At 46.5% G+C, this 17343-nt stretch overlaps 2 protein-coding genes across 2 annotated transcripts; both read left to right on the top strand.

The window, feature by feature from the left end:
* Positions 1–177: 177 nt before the first annotated feature.
* Positions 178–1341, top strand: LOC141797823 (trace amine-associated receptor 1-like). Its single transcript, XM_074679507.1, has 2 exons — positions 178–847; positions 878–1341. The coding sequence occupies exons 1-2, from the start codon at positions 178–180 to the stop codon at positions 1339–1341; spliced, it is 1134 nt and encodes a 377-aa protein (XP_074535608.1).
* Positions 1342–9782: 8441 nt separating this feature from the next.
* LOC141797822 (trace amine-associated receptor 1-like) lies at positions 9783–13824 on the top strand. Its single transcript, XM_074679506.1, has 3 exons — positions 9783–10092; positions 10714–10778; positions 12829–13824. The coding sequence occupies exons 1-3, from the start codon at positions 9783–9785 to the stop codon at positions 13822–13824; spliced, it is 1371 nt and encodes a 456-aa protein (XP_074535607.1).
* The last annotated feature ends 3519 nt before the right edge of the window (positions 13825–17343 follow it).

Here is a 17343-nt window from a genome sequence, read left to right as displayed (position 1 = left end):
AAATGTGTATACTAATTGTGATTTCAATATCACTTAAAATAATCAGGATTCTTGTTTTTACCATAATCGCCCAGCCCTATAATGTAGTCAGAGTGTCAGAGGCAGCCCACCTGTACAGGTAGTCTGATTCAGAGTGTGTTGGTAGAAACCTGCTGTAGAGAGCCAGAGAAGCTGTACATGTGCAAACTGAGCAGCCTCTCCACTCAGAAAAGCAGCATCATCAGAGCATTTTACCTCCCACAGTATGTCAGCTCCCCACCTGTTCCTGTGACCGTCTTTGTGAAGAAGCATTTTATTGACTGTGATAAAGAAGTTGATGTTTTGTTCTGGTTTCCTTTCACACAGATGGAGCCAGAGTTCTGCTTTGAATCCAGAAACAATTCATGCCTGAAGATTGTCCACCCCCTCCCCCTTCGTGTGGTCCTGTACATCTTTTTTGTGCTCGTAATCATCCTGACAGTGTGTGGAAACCTCTTGGTCACTGTCTCAGTGTCTTATTTTAAACAGCTCCATACTCCCACTAACTTCCTGATAGTCTCTCTGGCTGTGTCTGACCTGCTCGTAGGGATGATTGTCATGTTCCCCAGGATGATCCAGTTCCTGGAGTCCTGCTGGTACTTTGGTGACTTCCTGTGTAAAGTCTCTTTGAGCTCAGACATTACATTGGTCACTGCATCAATCATCAATCTGTGCTTCATATCAATTGACCGTTATTATGCTGTCTGCCAACCCCTGCTGTACAGAAGCAGAATAACAGATAACACTGTGTTTGTCATGATTGTATTAAGTTGGGGTGTTTCAGTTTTTACCGGCTTTGGGATGATTTTCTTTGAGTTAAATCTTTTGGGTTCTGAGGAGTTTTATTATACTCATGTAGCATGTGAAGGAGGCTGTTTTCTGTTTCAGACCAAACTGTCGTCTACTCTCTCATCCTTTCTGTCCTTTTACCTGCCAGGAGTGATCCTGCTTGGTGTGTATTTGAAGATTTTGTTGGTGGCTCAGAAACAGTTTCGAAGCATCCAGAGAGCAGGCTGTGTGAGCTCAGTCAAACCATCAAACACAAGCCAGACTAAAGCCACTAAAACTCTGGCTAAAGTCATGGGAGCCTTTCTTTGTTTCTGGACTCCTTTCTTTGTGTGTAACGTCATTGATCCTTTTATCGGTTACTATATACCTATAAGGATCATGGAAATGCTGATTTGGTTTGGCTTATTGAATTCTGCCCTGAACCCCATCATATATGCATTTTTTTACAGCTGGTTCAGAAAGGCTTTTCATTTATTGATCTCAGGTAATATGTTTAAATCTGATATATCACAGACAACACTTTTCACTGAATAAGGTTTGATGTTCACTTTAAGGCTACAGCTCTAAAAAAAAAAAAAAAACCTGACATAGATATGACTTCTAAAGAGACTGGAACCTGGTTCATGTTTGATTTCCAGAGTGTAGTAACTTATTATCATTGGCTTTTACAGGAAAGTGTTGTTTCTGTTTGTACATTATAAAACCTGTAATCAGGATCATTTTCTCTCCATGTGTGTGTGTGTGTGTGTGTGTGTGTGTGTGTGTGTGTGTTTTATAATTTTTGAAGAGTAGTGTCCTGTTCTTACCATGCTGGATGTCTGAGTAATTAAAAGATTACTTCACGCGCATGTAAGTTAATAACTCACTCATTTAAAGTATTTTTTGAAAAGTTTATTATTATGGTTTTATGCTTCTATTCCTTTGTCCAGAGCGGGTCGGACAGTGGACAGAGAGAGAAAGCGTCAAATATGACCTAAAGTCTCTGGGTATGACCGACAGGAAATGAGCTACAAGTTGGAACTGAACCAGGCTGCTTGGCACCAGAACTGTAGCCAGGGTTTCAAAACTAGTGAGGGCGAGATTTTGAAACGTTGTAAATGAACACACAAATACTGACTATGAATAAGAAAAGGTAGAATTGAGATTAAATCGTACTTTGGACATTTTTCACAACAAAAAGCAGGTGTTTCTCAGCATTTTTCATTCCTCTTTTGAAGCCAATCCTCAATACAGGCCATGTAGACAACAGGAATCTGGAACATATAATGTGCATTCCTTTAGCTTGAAATAGTTCAAGTGTGACACTGAAAAAGAAAAAAAATAGACAAAATCAAACCTAAGACTTCAATTTACAATAAAAACACTTGTTTCTACAAGTGTTTTTCCTGTATTTAGCTGCTGCTTTTTAAAACACGTAAAGACGTTCGTGGGCAGTGTTAGGCTCATTATCTGTTGGGCCTGGAGATCTGGACTCCCTCTGAGTCTTGCTCACATTCTCTCTGTGTCCTAAATCACTTACTCATCCCCTACTCACTCTATAGTAAAGATTTAGTGGCCTTTATAGTCCACTCAATCAGCTCAATTAAAACAACAATAATACTAACTTACTCCCCAGCAGCTGACAGTGATGTAATTATTCTTGCGTCGCTCATGGTAGCTGGGGATTTACATTCTTCATGTTTCTCAAACACTGCAAAACGGCATGGATTTAAGTGATAATTTTAATATTACATTAGAGCATTTTCCACAACAGCTCCCTGTTCACCACAACAGACCTGTGCAGAGTCCGCATTTCTGCAGACGCTGCACCAATCCCCCTGCCGATCTCTCGCTCCATCCTTCCCTCACTCGTTAACAAGACCCCGAGATACTTAAACTCCTCCACTTGGGGCAGGATCTCATCCTCGACCCGGAGAGGGCACTCCACCCTTTTCCGGCTGAGGACCATGGACTCGGATTTGGAGGTGCTGATTGTCATCCCAGCTGCTTCACACGCGGCTGCGAACTGATCCAGAGAGAGTTGAAGGTCACGGCTTGATGAAGCCAACAGGACCGCATCATCTGCAAAAAGCAGTGATCCAAACCTGAGGTCACCAAACTGGACCCCCTCGACACCCTGGCTGCGCCTAGAAATTCTGTCCATAAAAGTTATGAACAGAATCGGTGACAAAGGGAAGCCCTGGCGGAGTCCAACCCTCACTGCCAACGAGTCTGACTTACTGCCAGCAATGCGGACCAAGCTCTGGCACCGGTCGTACAGGGAACTGACAGCTCGTAACAAGCAGCCTGACACCCCAGACTCCCGGAGAACCCCCCACAGGACTCCCCGAGGGACACAGTCGAATACCTTCTCCAAGTCCACAAAACACATGTGGACAGGTTGGGCAAACTCCCATGCACCCTTGAAGACCCTGCTGAGGGTATAGAGCTGGTCCACAGTTCCACGGCCAGGACGAAAACCATATTGCTTGTCCTGAATCAGAGGTTCAACTATCCTATGGACCCCCCTCTCCAGTACCCCTGAATAGACTTTACCAAGGAGGCTGAGGAGTGTGATCCCCCTGTAGTTGGAATACACCCCCCAGTTCCCCTTCTTAAAAAGAGGGACCACCACCCCGGTCTGCCAATCCAGAGGCACTGTCCCCAATGTCCACACGGTGTTGCAAATTTGTGTGAGCCACAACAGACCCACAACATCCAGGGCCTTAAGGAACTCTGGGCGGATCTCATCCACCCCCGGGGCCCTGCCACCGAGAGCTTTTTAACCACCTTGGCAACCTCAACCCCGGAGATGGAAGAGCCCTGCCCTACATTCCCAAGCCCTGCTTCCTCCAAGGAAGGCGTGCCAGTAGGATTGAGGAGGTCAACGAAGTATTCCTTCCACTGATTCACAACATCCTGAGTCGTGGTCAGCAGAGCACCGTCCCCACTGGGCACAGTGTTTACAGTGCACTGCTTCCCCCTCCTGAGATGCTGGATGGTGGTCAAGAACCTCTTTGAAGCCGTCTGAAAGTCGTTCTCCATGGCCTCACTGAACTCCTCCCATGTTCGGGTTTTTGCCTCGGCAACCACTGAAGCTACATTCCGCTTGGCCTGTCGATACCTGTCTGCTGCCTCAGGAGTCCCACAAGCCAAAATAGCGACCTCCCTCAGCTAGACGGCATCCCTCACCGCTGGTGTCCACCAGCAGGTTTGGCTATTGCAGCCCCGACAGGCACCAACCACCTTACGGCCTCAGCTCTGATCTGCCGCCTCAACAATGGAGGCACGGAACAAAGCCCATTTGGACTCAATGTCCCCCACCTCCCCCGGAACACAGTTGAAGCTCTCCCGGAGGTGGGAGTTAAAGCTCTCTCTGATGCCCCTCCAGGTCTCACTGTCATTGCCAAAGTGAGCATTGAAGTCCCCCATTAGGGCTAAGGAATCCCCAGATGGGGCACTCTCAAGCACTCCCTCCAAGGACTCCAAAAAGGGTTGATACTCTGAACTGCTATTTGGACCATAGCCACAAACCACAGTCGGGATCCATCCCCCCACCTGGGGGCGGAGGGAGGCTACCCTCTCGTCCACCAGGGTGAACTCCAATGTACAGGCACTGAGCCGGGGGCGCAACGAATATCGCCACCCCTGCCCGCCGCCTCTCACCATCGGCAATTTCAGAGTTGAAGAGAGTCCAACCCCTCTTGAGAAGGCTGGTCCTGGAGTCCTTGCTATGTGTTCAGGTGAGGCTGACTATATCTAGCCTGAACTTCTCAACCTCGCCCACCAGCTCAGGCTCCTTCCCCACCAGAGAGGTGACATTCCACGTCCCTAGAGCTAGCTTCTGCAGCCGAGGATCAGTCCGCCAAGGTCCCTGCATTTGACTGCTGCCCAACTCACACTGCACCCTATGGCCCCTCCTGCAGGTGGTGAGCCCACAGGAAGGGGGTCCCACGTTGCCTGGGCTGTGCCCAGCCGGGCCTCATGGGAGGAGGCCCGGCCACCAGGCACTCACCATCGAGCCCAACCCCCTGCTGTGAACCCCATCATAAATGCATTTTTTTTACAGCTGGTTCAGAAAGGCTTTTCATTTATTGACATCAGTTAATATTTTTAAGTCTGATATATCAGAGACAACACTTTTCACTGAATAAAGGTTGATGTTCACTTTTAAGCACAAGGACCCGTCCAACGCTGCTTGCAGCTTTAGTTATCATTGGCTGTTAGAGCGAAGCATTGATTGTGTTTGTACATTATAAAACCTGTTATCAGGATCATTTCCTCTCAGTGTGTGTGGTTTTTCTTAGTTTGTGAAGTGCAATGTCTTGTTCTTACCATGCTGGATGTCAGAGTAATTAAGTAATTTTCTCACATAAATGTTAATTAAAATTTATCACTCATTTAAAGTATTCTTTAAAAAGTTATTTATTTTTTATGCTTCTATTCTTTTGTCCAGAGCGGGTCAGACAGTGCACAGAGAGAGAAAGCGTCAAATATGACCTAAAGTCTCTGGGTATGACCGGCAGGAAATGAGCTACAAGTTGGAACTGAACCAGGCTGCTTGGCACCAGAACTGTAGCCAGGGTTTCAAAACTAGTGAGGTCAAGAATTTGAAATCAATCAATCAATCAATCAATATTTATTTATAGAGCCCTTTACAGAACCAAAGAGGCCCTCAAAGTGCTTCACAGTAGAGGTTCAGGATAAAAGGAACGATACATAAAAAAAGGAGAGATACATAAAAAATGCAAGGGGGGAGTGTGCATAAGGGTGCGTAAAAGCCATAAGGAAGAGATAAAACAAGTTAAAAACTATAAAGAGCATGGTACCTAAAAGCCTCAGTCAGGGTTAAAAGCCATTCTAAAAAGGTGGGTTTTAAGTTTAGATTTAAAAAGACCAAAGTCTGTGGTGGTGCGGATGTCTAGGGGCAACTTGTTCCACAAAGAAGGTGCCGCGTAGGAAAAGGAACGGTCCCCCTACTTTTTGTATCTGGACCTTGGAACCTCTAGGAGGAGCTGGCCGGAAGAGCGCAAGGCCCTTGTATGGGTGCGAAAAGTTAAAACCTCTGACAGGTAGAGAGGGGCCAGGCCGTGAATGGCATTAAAAGCAAACAACAAAAGTTTAAAATCAATTCTAAAACGAACTGGAAGCCAGTGGAGAGAAGACAGCACAGGGGTGATGTGTTCATCAGCCGCAGCGGCGGCAGGGGCTCTAAGCTGGCTCACCTCTCTCTCTCTCGGAGGTGGCGCCTCAGCAACATGGTTGCTCGCTCTCAGAGCGTTGCTCAGAGTGGCGGCGGGGATGTTCACTGGACAGGTGGATGGACAGGCTGATAGCCAGAAGTTATACTCTGCAGTTCACTTCGACTCCTCCACCGTTCAGCGGGATCCTGGAGACACACCTGTCCTCACAGGACCAGTGTGTGTTCTTACAGAAGGAGGTTCAGGAGCTTATGCAAAAAAAATGTTATCTCCAGAGTTCCACCGGGAGAATTAGGGGTTCTACTCCCGCTATTTCCTGGTTCCCAAGAAAACAGGAGGGATGAGACTCATTTTGGACCTGTCACTGTTCAACACAGTGATAATACAGCGTCCGTTTCACATGCTGACGATAAAACAAGTACTGGAATGCATCCACTAAAACGGTTGGTTCACTTCCGTGGACCTGAAGGACAAATACTTCCATGTCTCTTTTATTCAGAAACACAGGAAATTCCTTCGTTTAGTGTTTCAAGGGGTCAAATACCAGTACAATCGTCTCCCCTTCGGCTAGCCCCCGCACGTTCTCCAAGTGTGTAGAGGCAGCTCTGCAGCCACTACACAGGAGAGGGATAAGATTTTTTTTTTACCTGGACGACCTGTTTTTACTGGCTCGATCCAGGGAGGAGGCGGCAGCACAGACTCAGGTGTTGGTGTTTCACTTGTCGAAGCTGGGCTTCGCTATCAATTGGGAAAGGAGCTCGCTTTTTCCATCTTAACAGATAAATTATCTGGGAGTGGAGCTGGATTCAGCCACAATGAGCGCGCGGCTATCTCAGGAGAGGTCGCAGACTCTGACGACCCTCCTCAGAAGAGTTGTCCCCAGCAGGGTGGTGACAGCAGTCTCTATTATGCGGCTGCTTGGCACAATGTCAGCAGCCCATGTGGTTGTACTGTTGGGCGGCTACAGAGGTGGTTCATCCGTCTGCGCATCGACCTGGTGCGTAGACGCATGGTTTTAGTCCCCCCCTCAGTGTCACCCGATTTGGATCACTGGAGGGACCCCAAGGTCCTGAAGTTGGGGGTCACGTTAGGGAAGGCATCGTGTCACGTTTCTGTGTTCACGGATGCTTCTCTCTTGGAGCGGGCGTGTGGTTCAGCATTTCGCTCCAGTTTTACAGAGACAGCATGTTCTGATTCACACAGACAACCAAGTACCAGCAGCTTATATAAACCGTCAGGGCGGTGTGCGCTTGGCGAAGCTGCTAGACATAGCCAGAAAGCTGTTATGTTGGGCGCACAGACATCTCCTCTCTATCAGAGCGGTGTACATCCCTGGTGTGCTCAACAGGGGGGTGGACATCATGTTGAGGGGAGGTCCTCAGGCAAGCTCTCCCAAGCAGGGGGAACGATCAGGAGTTCCCCAGTGATAGGTCAGTGTCTGTGGGCCTGGCCCCTGAAAGGGAGTGCTTAGAGAGGCTCGGACTCTCGCCCGGGGTGGTGCGCACAATCCAGGGCGCGAGACCTGCATCCATGAGAGCTTCATACTCGGGGAAATGGGCAGCTTTTCAGCGCCGGTGCATGGAGCCAGGCTGGGACCCATTGACTTGTCCCCTGCCTCGCATGCTGTCTTTCCTCCAGCTCCTAATGGACAGAGGATTGGCTTTTAGCACGGTTAAAAGTTATGCGGCTACATTTTCAGCTTGTCATGAAGGTTTTGGTGACAGAACTGTGTTAGTCACCCGCTGATGAAACGCTTCCTTAAAAGGCGTGAGGAGAGACAGACCGATTTCTAGCTCCTTTGCTCCTCAGTGGGATTTATCTCTGGTTTTACGGGCGTTGAGCAAGGCTCTGTTTGAACCCCTGTCTCAAAAATCACTAAAGTTCTTATCACTCAAAACAGCTCTGCTTTTAGCTCTCACGTCAGCTAAGAGAGTGAGTGATTTGTCAGCCTCTCGGTCGCTCCATCTTGCCTGCACACTCAGGGAGATTGCAGCTCGGCTGTTTTACGCCCTAATCCATCTTACACGCCTAAGAACATTAATAGCTCTTTTAGATCGAGAGTCATTAAATTGGAGGGATTTTTCCCTCCTCGGCATGACTCTGAGGTCTCTAATTTCGTGGCGCAGCGCGGGGGGCGAAAGCCTGGCGCACCATGCACAGTGCTAATTTCGTGCTGCGCACTGCTGTGCGCAGATTCATGCTGATTCATGTTGGCGCAGTGACAGTTTCGTGCCAAAAAAGTGCACTGAAAGCTCGCCAGCTCTAACCTGGTCTATTCCCAGCGCAAAGCGCAGCGCACCTTGCGCAGCTGTAATTTAACAAAGCCCATCTGATGTCAGATTAAAGCGTTTAATTGAAATCAGCTGGAGCAGTGATGTAAACTAACGACTTCATGTCTCTCAGCCAACCACAAACAGCCACATCATCCCTGACAGAGTATACTCGATTTCTCTTATCTCGTGAAATTCAAAAGAAAAAAAATACTGCTTGCTGAATAACGGTAAGATACTCAGATTTGTGTTAAGGATTTACCTGTGATTGCCAAAATCTGGATTAATCTTTATTCTGAACGTGATCTAAATAGATGGAGTACTTAATTGCTTTGAGGATGAGGAGGAGGAGGAGGTACCAGGAGAGGATCTATCACCAAAGGCTCTGCTATTTGGTGATGACAGACCTGGAATGCAGGTGGATCACAAGCATGATAAATCTATTTGCCCACGTGAGTGTTTAAATTTAGCTGTCCCTTCATTTCACTCCTATTCATGACACAGGATCAAATTACATCTGTCCCGCGAGGTGGTCGACAGGGTGACGCGCATCGTGGCCTCAGATGCACGCCCAGGTGGCCCGTGTGCTCTCCCAGTTGCTGTGAAAGTGACAGTGGCTCCGGATCTTTCCAGCACACTGTGGCCACGGTGGCAGGGATCAGTCAGACTGCTGTCGGTTCGGCCATGCATGCAGTGACCTCTAGCCTAGTCCGACATGCAAATGAGCACATCATTTTCCCATCAACACCCGACAGGCAGCTGGAAACGAAGCGAGGTTTCTTGTCAAAATGTGAATTCCCCGAGACACTAGGTGCCATTGACTGCACACACATGCAGGTGTGCGCACCCGAAACCCAAGCCATCACTTACGTGAACCGTAAGGGAGTACACTCCATTAATATCCAGGTAATCTATGACTCAAATTGCCTGGTGACAAATTTGTATGCTAATTTTCCTGGGTCGGTGCATGACTTATTCATCCTGGCAAATGCTGTCATCCCCACAGTCTTTCAGGGGGACACTCCTCTGGATGGGTGGCTGCTAGGTAATAATGGATTATCTGCGTTTCAGATGTCTGGACCGTACGGGTGGTACATTATCATACAGCCCTCGGAGTGTCAGTGCATTCTTTGTCGCATGTTGCATGCTACACAACATAGCATTACGCTGTGGATGCCACTTAGACTTCACAGAAGAGACATTACAGGACTTCAGACGGAGAGAGGCTGAACTGCATGTGCCGTGTCAGCAGGGAGAGCAGCAGAGCGCATGTGACATCAGAGACCACCTGGCTACACAGCTCTGTCCTTAAATGTGAGTGTATGCATGTTTTGGCCACAAGGTACTCATTAACATTAAAGACACACAAAATCATTAATGACATTTTATTTAGGTTTGTCCTCGTCCTCTTCCAATTCCTCTTCCTCCTCCTCCTCGTGCGCCTGTGGGGGACATACGAGAGAGTCCTCCGCTGGTCCTTGGTCTTAGTGGCCATCTGCTACGGCCGGGGGGGCTCGGATGTCACATGTGCCAGGAGACGATCTACTGCATCCGCCAGCCTTCCGAGGCTGGATTCAACGGAGGACATGTGGACAACCAGGTCTCGGAGGCTGGTCTTTATGCCTTCCAGTGTGGAAGTTATTCCTCCCAGCTGCCTCTTCAGCATGTGGAATCACCCCTGCTGGATGTCAAGGAAGGCCTGGTCCATGTTCCCCCTGCGGGCCCGTCTCTGCCCTCGTCTATGGCCCACGGGTTCCTCCCGTACCTCTGCAGGCTGGTGGTCTCCCATCTCCGCCCCCACCATCTCTTCCTCCTCCTCCCCCCACCTGCTGCCTGTTTGTATCTATTAAAATTGAAGCAGAAGCTGGTTATGTTGGCAATAAAGGGTTGATCAAATGCATTCAAGTCTCTGGTGTTTTCTAGTAGGAGTTAAATGCAAAAAAATTATGATTCAATAGGGTAAATAAAGTTAATTCTTAAAAAAGTGCTATTTCAGCACAGGTGCTTCTGATTTCATTACACCATTTATTCACGTTGTGATCCAACCACACAACTCATTTTTATGATGTGGGGTTTAAATGTAAGTCACTAAATGTGAGTGTTTGCCTTACCCGTAATTCCAACCTCTAAACCACCAAAGCCCTCAATACTAGTTGCAGGTAGCGTTGAGGATGCGATCTCCTCTGCAGAGGTCAGCACATGGCTGGTAGAGGGGCCGCCCCCCGTGGCCACCATGTGCCTTCTTTGGTCATTCAGCTTTCTTTTACCCCGTCTCCTTACATCATTGAACCGCTTTTTACACTGAGCGGCGGTTCTCAGAATATCTGGGCAAACCAGATTAACAGTATTTGTAACCTCATCCCAGGCTGTTTTTGCATCATCAGCCCGTGGAGGTCTGTTCGCAGTACCAAATATTCTGGTACTGCGAGCTTGAACCTCCCGGACAAATACATCAGTTTCCTCCTGGGAGAAGTTAGGCCGCCTGATGCTGCTGCTGCTGCTGCTGCTGTCGTCGTCCATCGTAAGGTGAAATTGTCACTGCGCCTCGCCCGCAGTGCATTTAAAGGCGAGGAGAGGCGCTCATTTGATTGTTGGAGACAACGCTCGGCTGTGTTAAACCCACTCACGGCCTTTCTCCTTCCTCTCTGCCATTTGCGTGGAGGGAGGCGTGGATGCGCACCCCTGCGCTCCCCTGCCTTGACTGCACCTCTCTTGGCACTGCGGGAAACCTGCAAAGTGTGCCGGTCACGCCCTGTGAGCACGGCAAAGGCCGGCGCAGGGTGGCGCAGGGCAAATGCGCCTGCACCAGCGCCTGGATTATGAAATTAGAGCCCTGAGGAGGAGGCTACATCTCACCTCCTTTGCACTGTGCGCTCTGTCATGTTATGTGGAGCGCACAGCCACACTGCGTCACCCTCAGTGCTTCTTTGTGCATCATAGGGAGCGTTTGCAGGGGCGCCCTCTCTCTGCTCAGCTCCTGTCACATTGGTTGTGTGAGGCTCTTTCACAGGCTTATGTTTCATCTGGCTCTATTCCTCTGGAGAGCATCAGAGCACACTCTACAAGAGGAATTTCCTCCTCCGTGGCTTTGCACAGTGGGATGTCAGTGGAAGATATTTGCGCTGCAGCACCTGGAGGCGAATCCGAGGCTGCCCTTAACACAACTCCAGACCACAGATGCATTAATAATCTAAATGTAACAATGTAAATATTGTTATTACTAATGCAGCTATCTCTTTTTTTCTTCTGTTATTAAAATGTTCACTGTGCCCCAAACTGGCTGACAATTCAAATAAATCTGAATTATCTGAAATCCAACAGTCAACTATTTTTGTCTCTCTGAGATTTTTACAGAGGTCCAGACCTTGGGGACCTTATAGGTGGCTATGGCCATACTCAGCATGTGGTGTGTGCAGCTCCAAACTAAGGCCAGACAGACACCACACACATCATCTAAGACCTGACATGTTACAATTTGAGTTATCAAGAACCTGAACCTTTAACCCAGTCTAAACTTTAAAGTTAACTCTGTTGTCTAAAAACTGGTGTTGGAGGGTGAGGGGCTGGCTGCGTTGCCCTCTGTTGGGACCATCTCTCCATCCTCTCTCCATCCTCTCTCCATCCTCTCTCCATCCTCTCTCCCTCCTCTCTCCCTGAGGGTCAGTATTTAACTCCTGACTTCAGGCTGCAGACACAGAGCTCCTTCAGCACACACTGCTGACCTCACCTGATCAGCTCAGGTGTCTGTCCTGTTCAGCTCATGATGGAAGGTGAGTGTTTGTGACTCAGTGTGCTTGAATCAGGAACTTTTTGGTTCAGACCGAATTCTGTCAAAAGTATCAGGTACCGATTCAGGTAAAATCAAAAGGTACCAAGTTTAGGTACCTAAACGCATCCATGTGACTAAGAGGGAGTGGAACAGGAGGTGATTTTCCATACTGGACATGAACACAGCAATACAAAGTTATATATAGAAGAATAAATATGTTAAATTGATTTTCTTTTATATTTTAGTATTAAACAAATTGGTATTTTTAACACTTAAACATAAATAGTGCCGAAAATTGTCACTATTGAGTACCAGTAACGATTACCAGGTACCAGGCATCAGTATTATTTTGTTTTAAATGTTAAAGGTACCTATCCCTAATCTGTATGTTATCTATGAACAGTGTTTGTGTTGATAAATGAGAGGAAATGTTTGTGAAGTGGAGCTGGTCATCAGGGCTTGTAGAGTTTTATTGACATCAGTCAGTGATTGTTTGTGTGACTCTGAATAGTTTCATGAGTAGTGCACATTATGAAGGTAATGTAGTCAGTGTCAGAGGCAGCCCACCTGTACAGGTAGTCTGATTCAAAGTGTGTTGGTATAAACCTGCTGTAGAGAGCCAGAGAAGCTGTACATGTGCAAACTGAGCAGCCTCTCCACTCAGAAAAGCAGCGTCATCTGAGCATTTTACCTCCCACAGTATGTCAGCTCCCCACCTGTTCCTGTGACCGTCTTTGTGAAGAAGCATTTTATTGACTGTGATAAAGAAGTTGATGTTTTGTTCTGGTTTCCTTTCACACAGATGGAGCCAGAGTTCTGCTTTGAATCCAGAAACAATTCATGCCTGAAGATTGTCCACCCCCTCCCCCTTCGTGTGGTCCTGTACATCTTTTTTGTGCTCTTAATCATCCTGACAGTGTGTGGAAACCTCTTGGTCACTGTCTCAGTGTCTTATTTTAAACAGCTCCATACTCCCACTAACTTCCTGATAGTCTCTCTGGCTGTGTCTGACCTGCTCGTTGGAGTGATCATCATGTTCCCCAGGATGATCCATTTCCTGGAGTCCTGCTGGTACTTTGGTGACTTCCTGTGTAAAGTCTCTTTAAGCTCTAATGTCATGTTTATCACAGCATCAATCATCAATCTGTGCTTCATATCAATTGACCGTTATTATGCTGTCTGCCAACCCCTGCTGTACAGAAGCAGAATAACAGATAACACAGTGTTGGTCATGATTGTTGTAAGTTGGGGTGTCTCAGTTTTTATTGGCTTTGGGATGGTTTTCTTTCAGTTAAGTGTTCTGGGTTCTGAAGAGTTTTATAATAAGAATGTAGCATGTGAAGGAGGCTGTTTTCTGTTTCAGACCAAACTGTCGTCTACTCTCTCATCCTTTCTTTCCTTTTACCTGCCAGGAGTGATCCTGCTTGGTGTGTATCTGAAGATTTTGCTGGTGGCTCAGAAACAGTTTCGAAGCATACAGAGAGCAGGCTGTGTGAGCTCAGTCAAACCATCAAACACAAGCCAGACTAAAGCTACTAAAACTCTGGCTATAGTCTTGGGAGCCTTTCTTTCTTTCTGGACTCCTTTCTTTGTCATTATCATCATTGATCCTTTTATTGGTTACTCTGTTCCCCCAGAAGTGTTTGAAACGGTGTTGTGGTTGGGTTTATTGAATTCTGCCCTGAATCCCATCATATATGCATTTTTTTACAGCTGGTTCAGAAAGGCTTTTCATTTATTGATCTCAGGTAATATGTTTAAATCTGATATTTCAGAGACAACACTCTTTTCTGAATAAAAGTTGATGTTCACTTTAAAGGCTACTGTTAACTTTCCTGTCTCGTTATCCAGACCATGGTTGGGAAGCGCAGGGGAGACTAGTTAGCTGCTCCAGGGCTGAGGCTCATACAGCTTTGGGTTTATTCCCTCAAACTTATCATGTACGCAGCGGTGACAACACTCTGGAAAACAGCTTTTAAACATCTGCTGCTTTTGCCTCACTCCCAAAGCTGTTTCTCATCACTGATCCAAAAACTACAAACACACACACACACACACACACACACACACACACACACACACACACACACACACACACACTCTCTCACACACACACACACACACACACACACACACACACACACACACACACACACACACACACACACACACACACTCACACACACACACACACACACACACACACACACACACACACACACACACACGCCTCCCACTCACCATCTATGGAACCTACGTCCCAAACTCACGCACACAGCCATTCATAACAGATATATGCCACACGTACAACACTATATTCTCAGAAAAAATATGATAAAGAAACGTCCTCTAAGGCCCCTGGACTGGAACCTGGATCATCTTCTATTTTCCAAAGTTTAAAAAGATATCATCATTGGCTTTTAAGGGAAAGCGTTGACTCTGTTCATAAGTCATATAACTTGATATCAGGACCATTTTCTCCTCAGGGGTTGAGTTCTTAGCTTGTGACAACGTTTATTTCACATCAGTAATTCTTCTTCCTTAAAGTGCATCTTTGAGGCAAACATGCAGCTTCAGCGAGCCTTTCCCTCAGTAAGCATTAGACTGCCACTGTCACTTCACTCAGCTGAGCACACTGAACCTTGTGGTCTATTACCCAACAGCTAATTCCCCAAGCATTTGTGAGGGAGTTCTGGAGCTTGGACTGAATTTGAGTCCGTGTTATCCACCTAATGCAGTGATCCTCACTATTTTTTTACAAAAGAGCCACGTTAGCAGAGCGAAGTCAAGGGGAGGGCCACTTTTATAATGATATTCCAAGTCACGCGCACAGATGAACATTTTTCTACATACAAACAAGTCATCCCACAAAAGAAGATACGACACAGCCAATACATTTTCAATTAAGACCATATTTACCTTAGTACTGAGATGAGTGGAAGCTGGCATGCATGTCTTTGACTTTCTTCATGTTGTATTTATAGTTTGTTGTTGCAATCACAGTGAGGCATTCAAGATGAGCATGGGTCAGCCGGTTTCTCTGTTTCCTCTTAATAGTGTTCATGGTTGAAAAGGTTGACTCGCATGTGTATGTGCTCATAAAGAAAGACATCACTTTCTGTACAAGTGGTTTTAAACTGGGAAAGTCTGCCTCAGAAACCAAACTCCAAAAGTGATCAACACCTGTTCTGAGTTCAGCTTGGAGAATGTCATTTGTTTGCAGTTCAATTGTTTCACGATTATCAGGGCAGAGCTGTGTGATGGTTGGAGTGAGAGAGGATACATCCACATGGAAAGGGTTTTCAATAAAATTGAAAATGTCCTTATGTTCATTCACATCACTGAATCTGGATCCAAACTCATCCTTCAGCTCCTCCAAAACTTCAACAAATCCTCCGTAGCTGAAGTGCTGATGTAGTGATGGGTCATTTGAGATTGTTGCTCTGAGTTTTGGGAAGTGGATTAGCTCTCTGTCAGGTATCCACAGAGCTGTTATTTTGTTTTGGAATGCTCTGATTATCTTCAGCATGACACTTGGAAGCTTGTCTCTCCCTTGGAGCTGCAAGTTGAGAGTGTTCAGGTGACAGGTAATGTCAGTGAGGAGAGCCAGCTGTACAATCCAATGTGGGTCTGTCAACTCTGGCTGGTGCTTGCTGTCCAAGAAAGTGCAACCTTCAGGAAGAAGGCTCAGAAACCACTCCAGCACCTTTCCACGGGACAACCATCTTACTTCACTATGCATCAAAAGATCACTGTATTCTGTGTCATAGTTTTCAATTAACTGTCTGAACTGCCTGTGGTTTAGTGCTCTTGAAACAATATAATTCACTCCATGCACAACCCTTTGCATCACGTTTTTGAATTCACTGTTTCTAAGCTTTGATACAAGTGACTCCAGGTGGATAATACAGTGAAAACTGATGAAGTTGGGTATTTCATCTCTTTTTCCCATGAGGCCAACAAGACCCTTTTCTTTGCCTCTCATGCTTGGGGCACCATCAGTACAGACACTTGCAAGTTTGAACCAGCAGATGTGTTTTTCCTCAAAACTTGCTAAAAGGGCGTTCAGAATATCCTCACCTCTTGTTTGTCCATGGAGTGGTAGTAAGGACAACATTTCCTCTCGAAAAGAGTTCTCTTTTGGGAATCTCACCCAAACACACAACTGGGCAACATCGGTGATATCTGTGCTTTCGTCCACGGCGATGCTGAAACACCGAGCTGCACGCAGATCAGCCAACAACTGGTCATGAATGTCCTTTCCGTTGTCCTCTATCCGCCTCGTTATTGTTGAATCCGACAACTGTAATCCTTTTATTTAAGAATCGCGTCTTTGTTGTCGAGGTCTTTGAACAGTATTTCTGCTGAACCAAAAAGCAGTCTTTTACAATTTCTGAGTCAGAGAATGGTTTTTTTCTTGCGCCAGAATCCAAGCTATCTCGAAAGATGCCTCTGTTAAACACTCTGCAGTGGAGGTTGTTCTATGAATAAGACATTGCTGCACACAAAGTGAAGCAGTAAGCTGTGCCGTTTTTCTCTTTCTAAGTTCGCTGCCAGGTGGATAACTTTCATTGAAATTCGGATGCGCCGTTTTGAAATGGCGCTCCAAGTTGCTTTGTTTGAAACAGGCGAGGGTTTGTTTGCAAATCAAGCACAGAGGGGTCGTGCCAGGTAGAATAAATAAGAATTTGTCTGTCCATTTCTCTTGAAATTTCCTGTGCTGGTCTTGTATGCCTCGTACCTTCTGTTTTTTAATCTGAACACCTGCAGCTTGCCTGCTTGTCCCCTCTCCGGCGTCATGTTGATCTTCGTTTGCAGCTTCCAAGGACTCTTTATCTACAATATTCTTTACGTCTAGTTTTGGTCTTTTTTGAATAAGAAATCGATCCATCTTGCAGTGGCTACCTGGGCGATCGTGACCTGAAAGTGCACTGCAGTGAAGTGAGCCGGTGTTGCAAACAATGCTGTAAACGTGCTGGATGCCAGGTTTGCCAGTTATCCCTCTTATGGAAACATAGTTAATTGAGGTGAAAGGAGAAACACAATGCAGATGCTTCCGTGTTTATCGTGTATATGTATGCAGCACATTTAAAAAAAATGTATTGGCTGTGTTATATTGATATAAGCTGGCGTACCATGCGAGCCACCAATTTAAGTTTAAAGAGCCGCATGTGGCTCACGAGCCGCGCAATGAGTAACCCTGAGCTAATGAATCAGTTGATCTCATAGTGTTTTAGGTAGCAGGGCTCAGAGGTCATGTTGTCACCCAAGCTGTGCGGAGTCTGGGCTTGTTAAACCAGCTCTGGTTTGGGGGTAA

This window comes from Halichoeres trimaculatus, unplaced genomic scaffold (genome assembly GCF_033239565.1).
Source record: "Halichoeres trimaculatus isolate MK-OKI-2021-1 unplaced genomic scaffold, fHalTri1.1 fHalTri1_scaffold_9, whole genome shotgun sequence".
NCBI classification, from domain to species: domain Eukaryota; kingdom Metazoa; phylum Chordata; class Actinopteri; order Labriformes; family Labridae; genus Halichoeres; species Halichoeres trimaculatus.
This window is presented reverse-complemented; position numbering and strand designations above follow the sequence as displayed.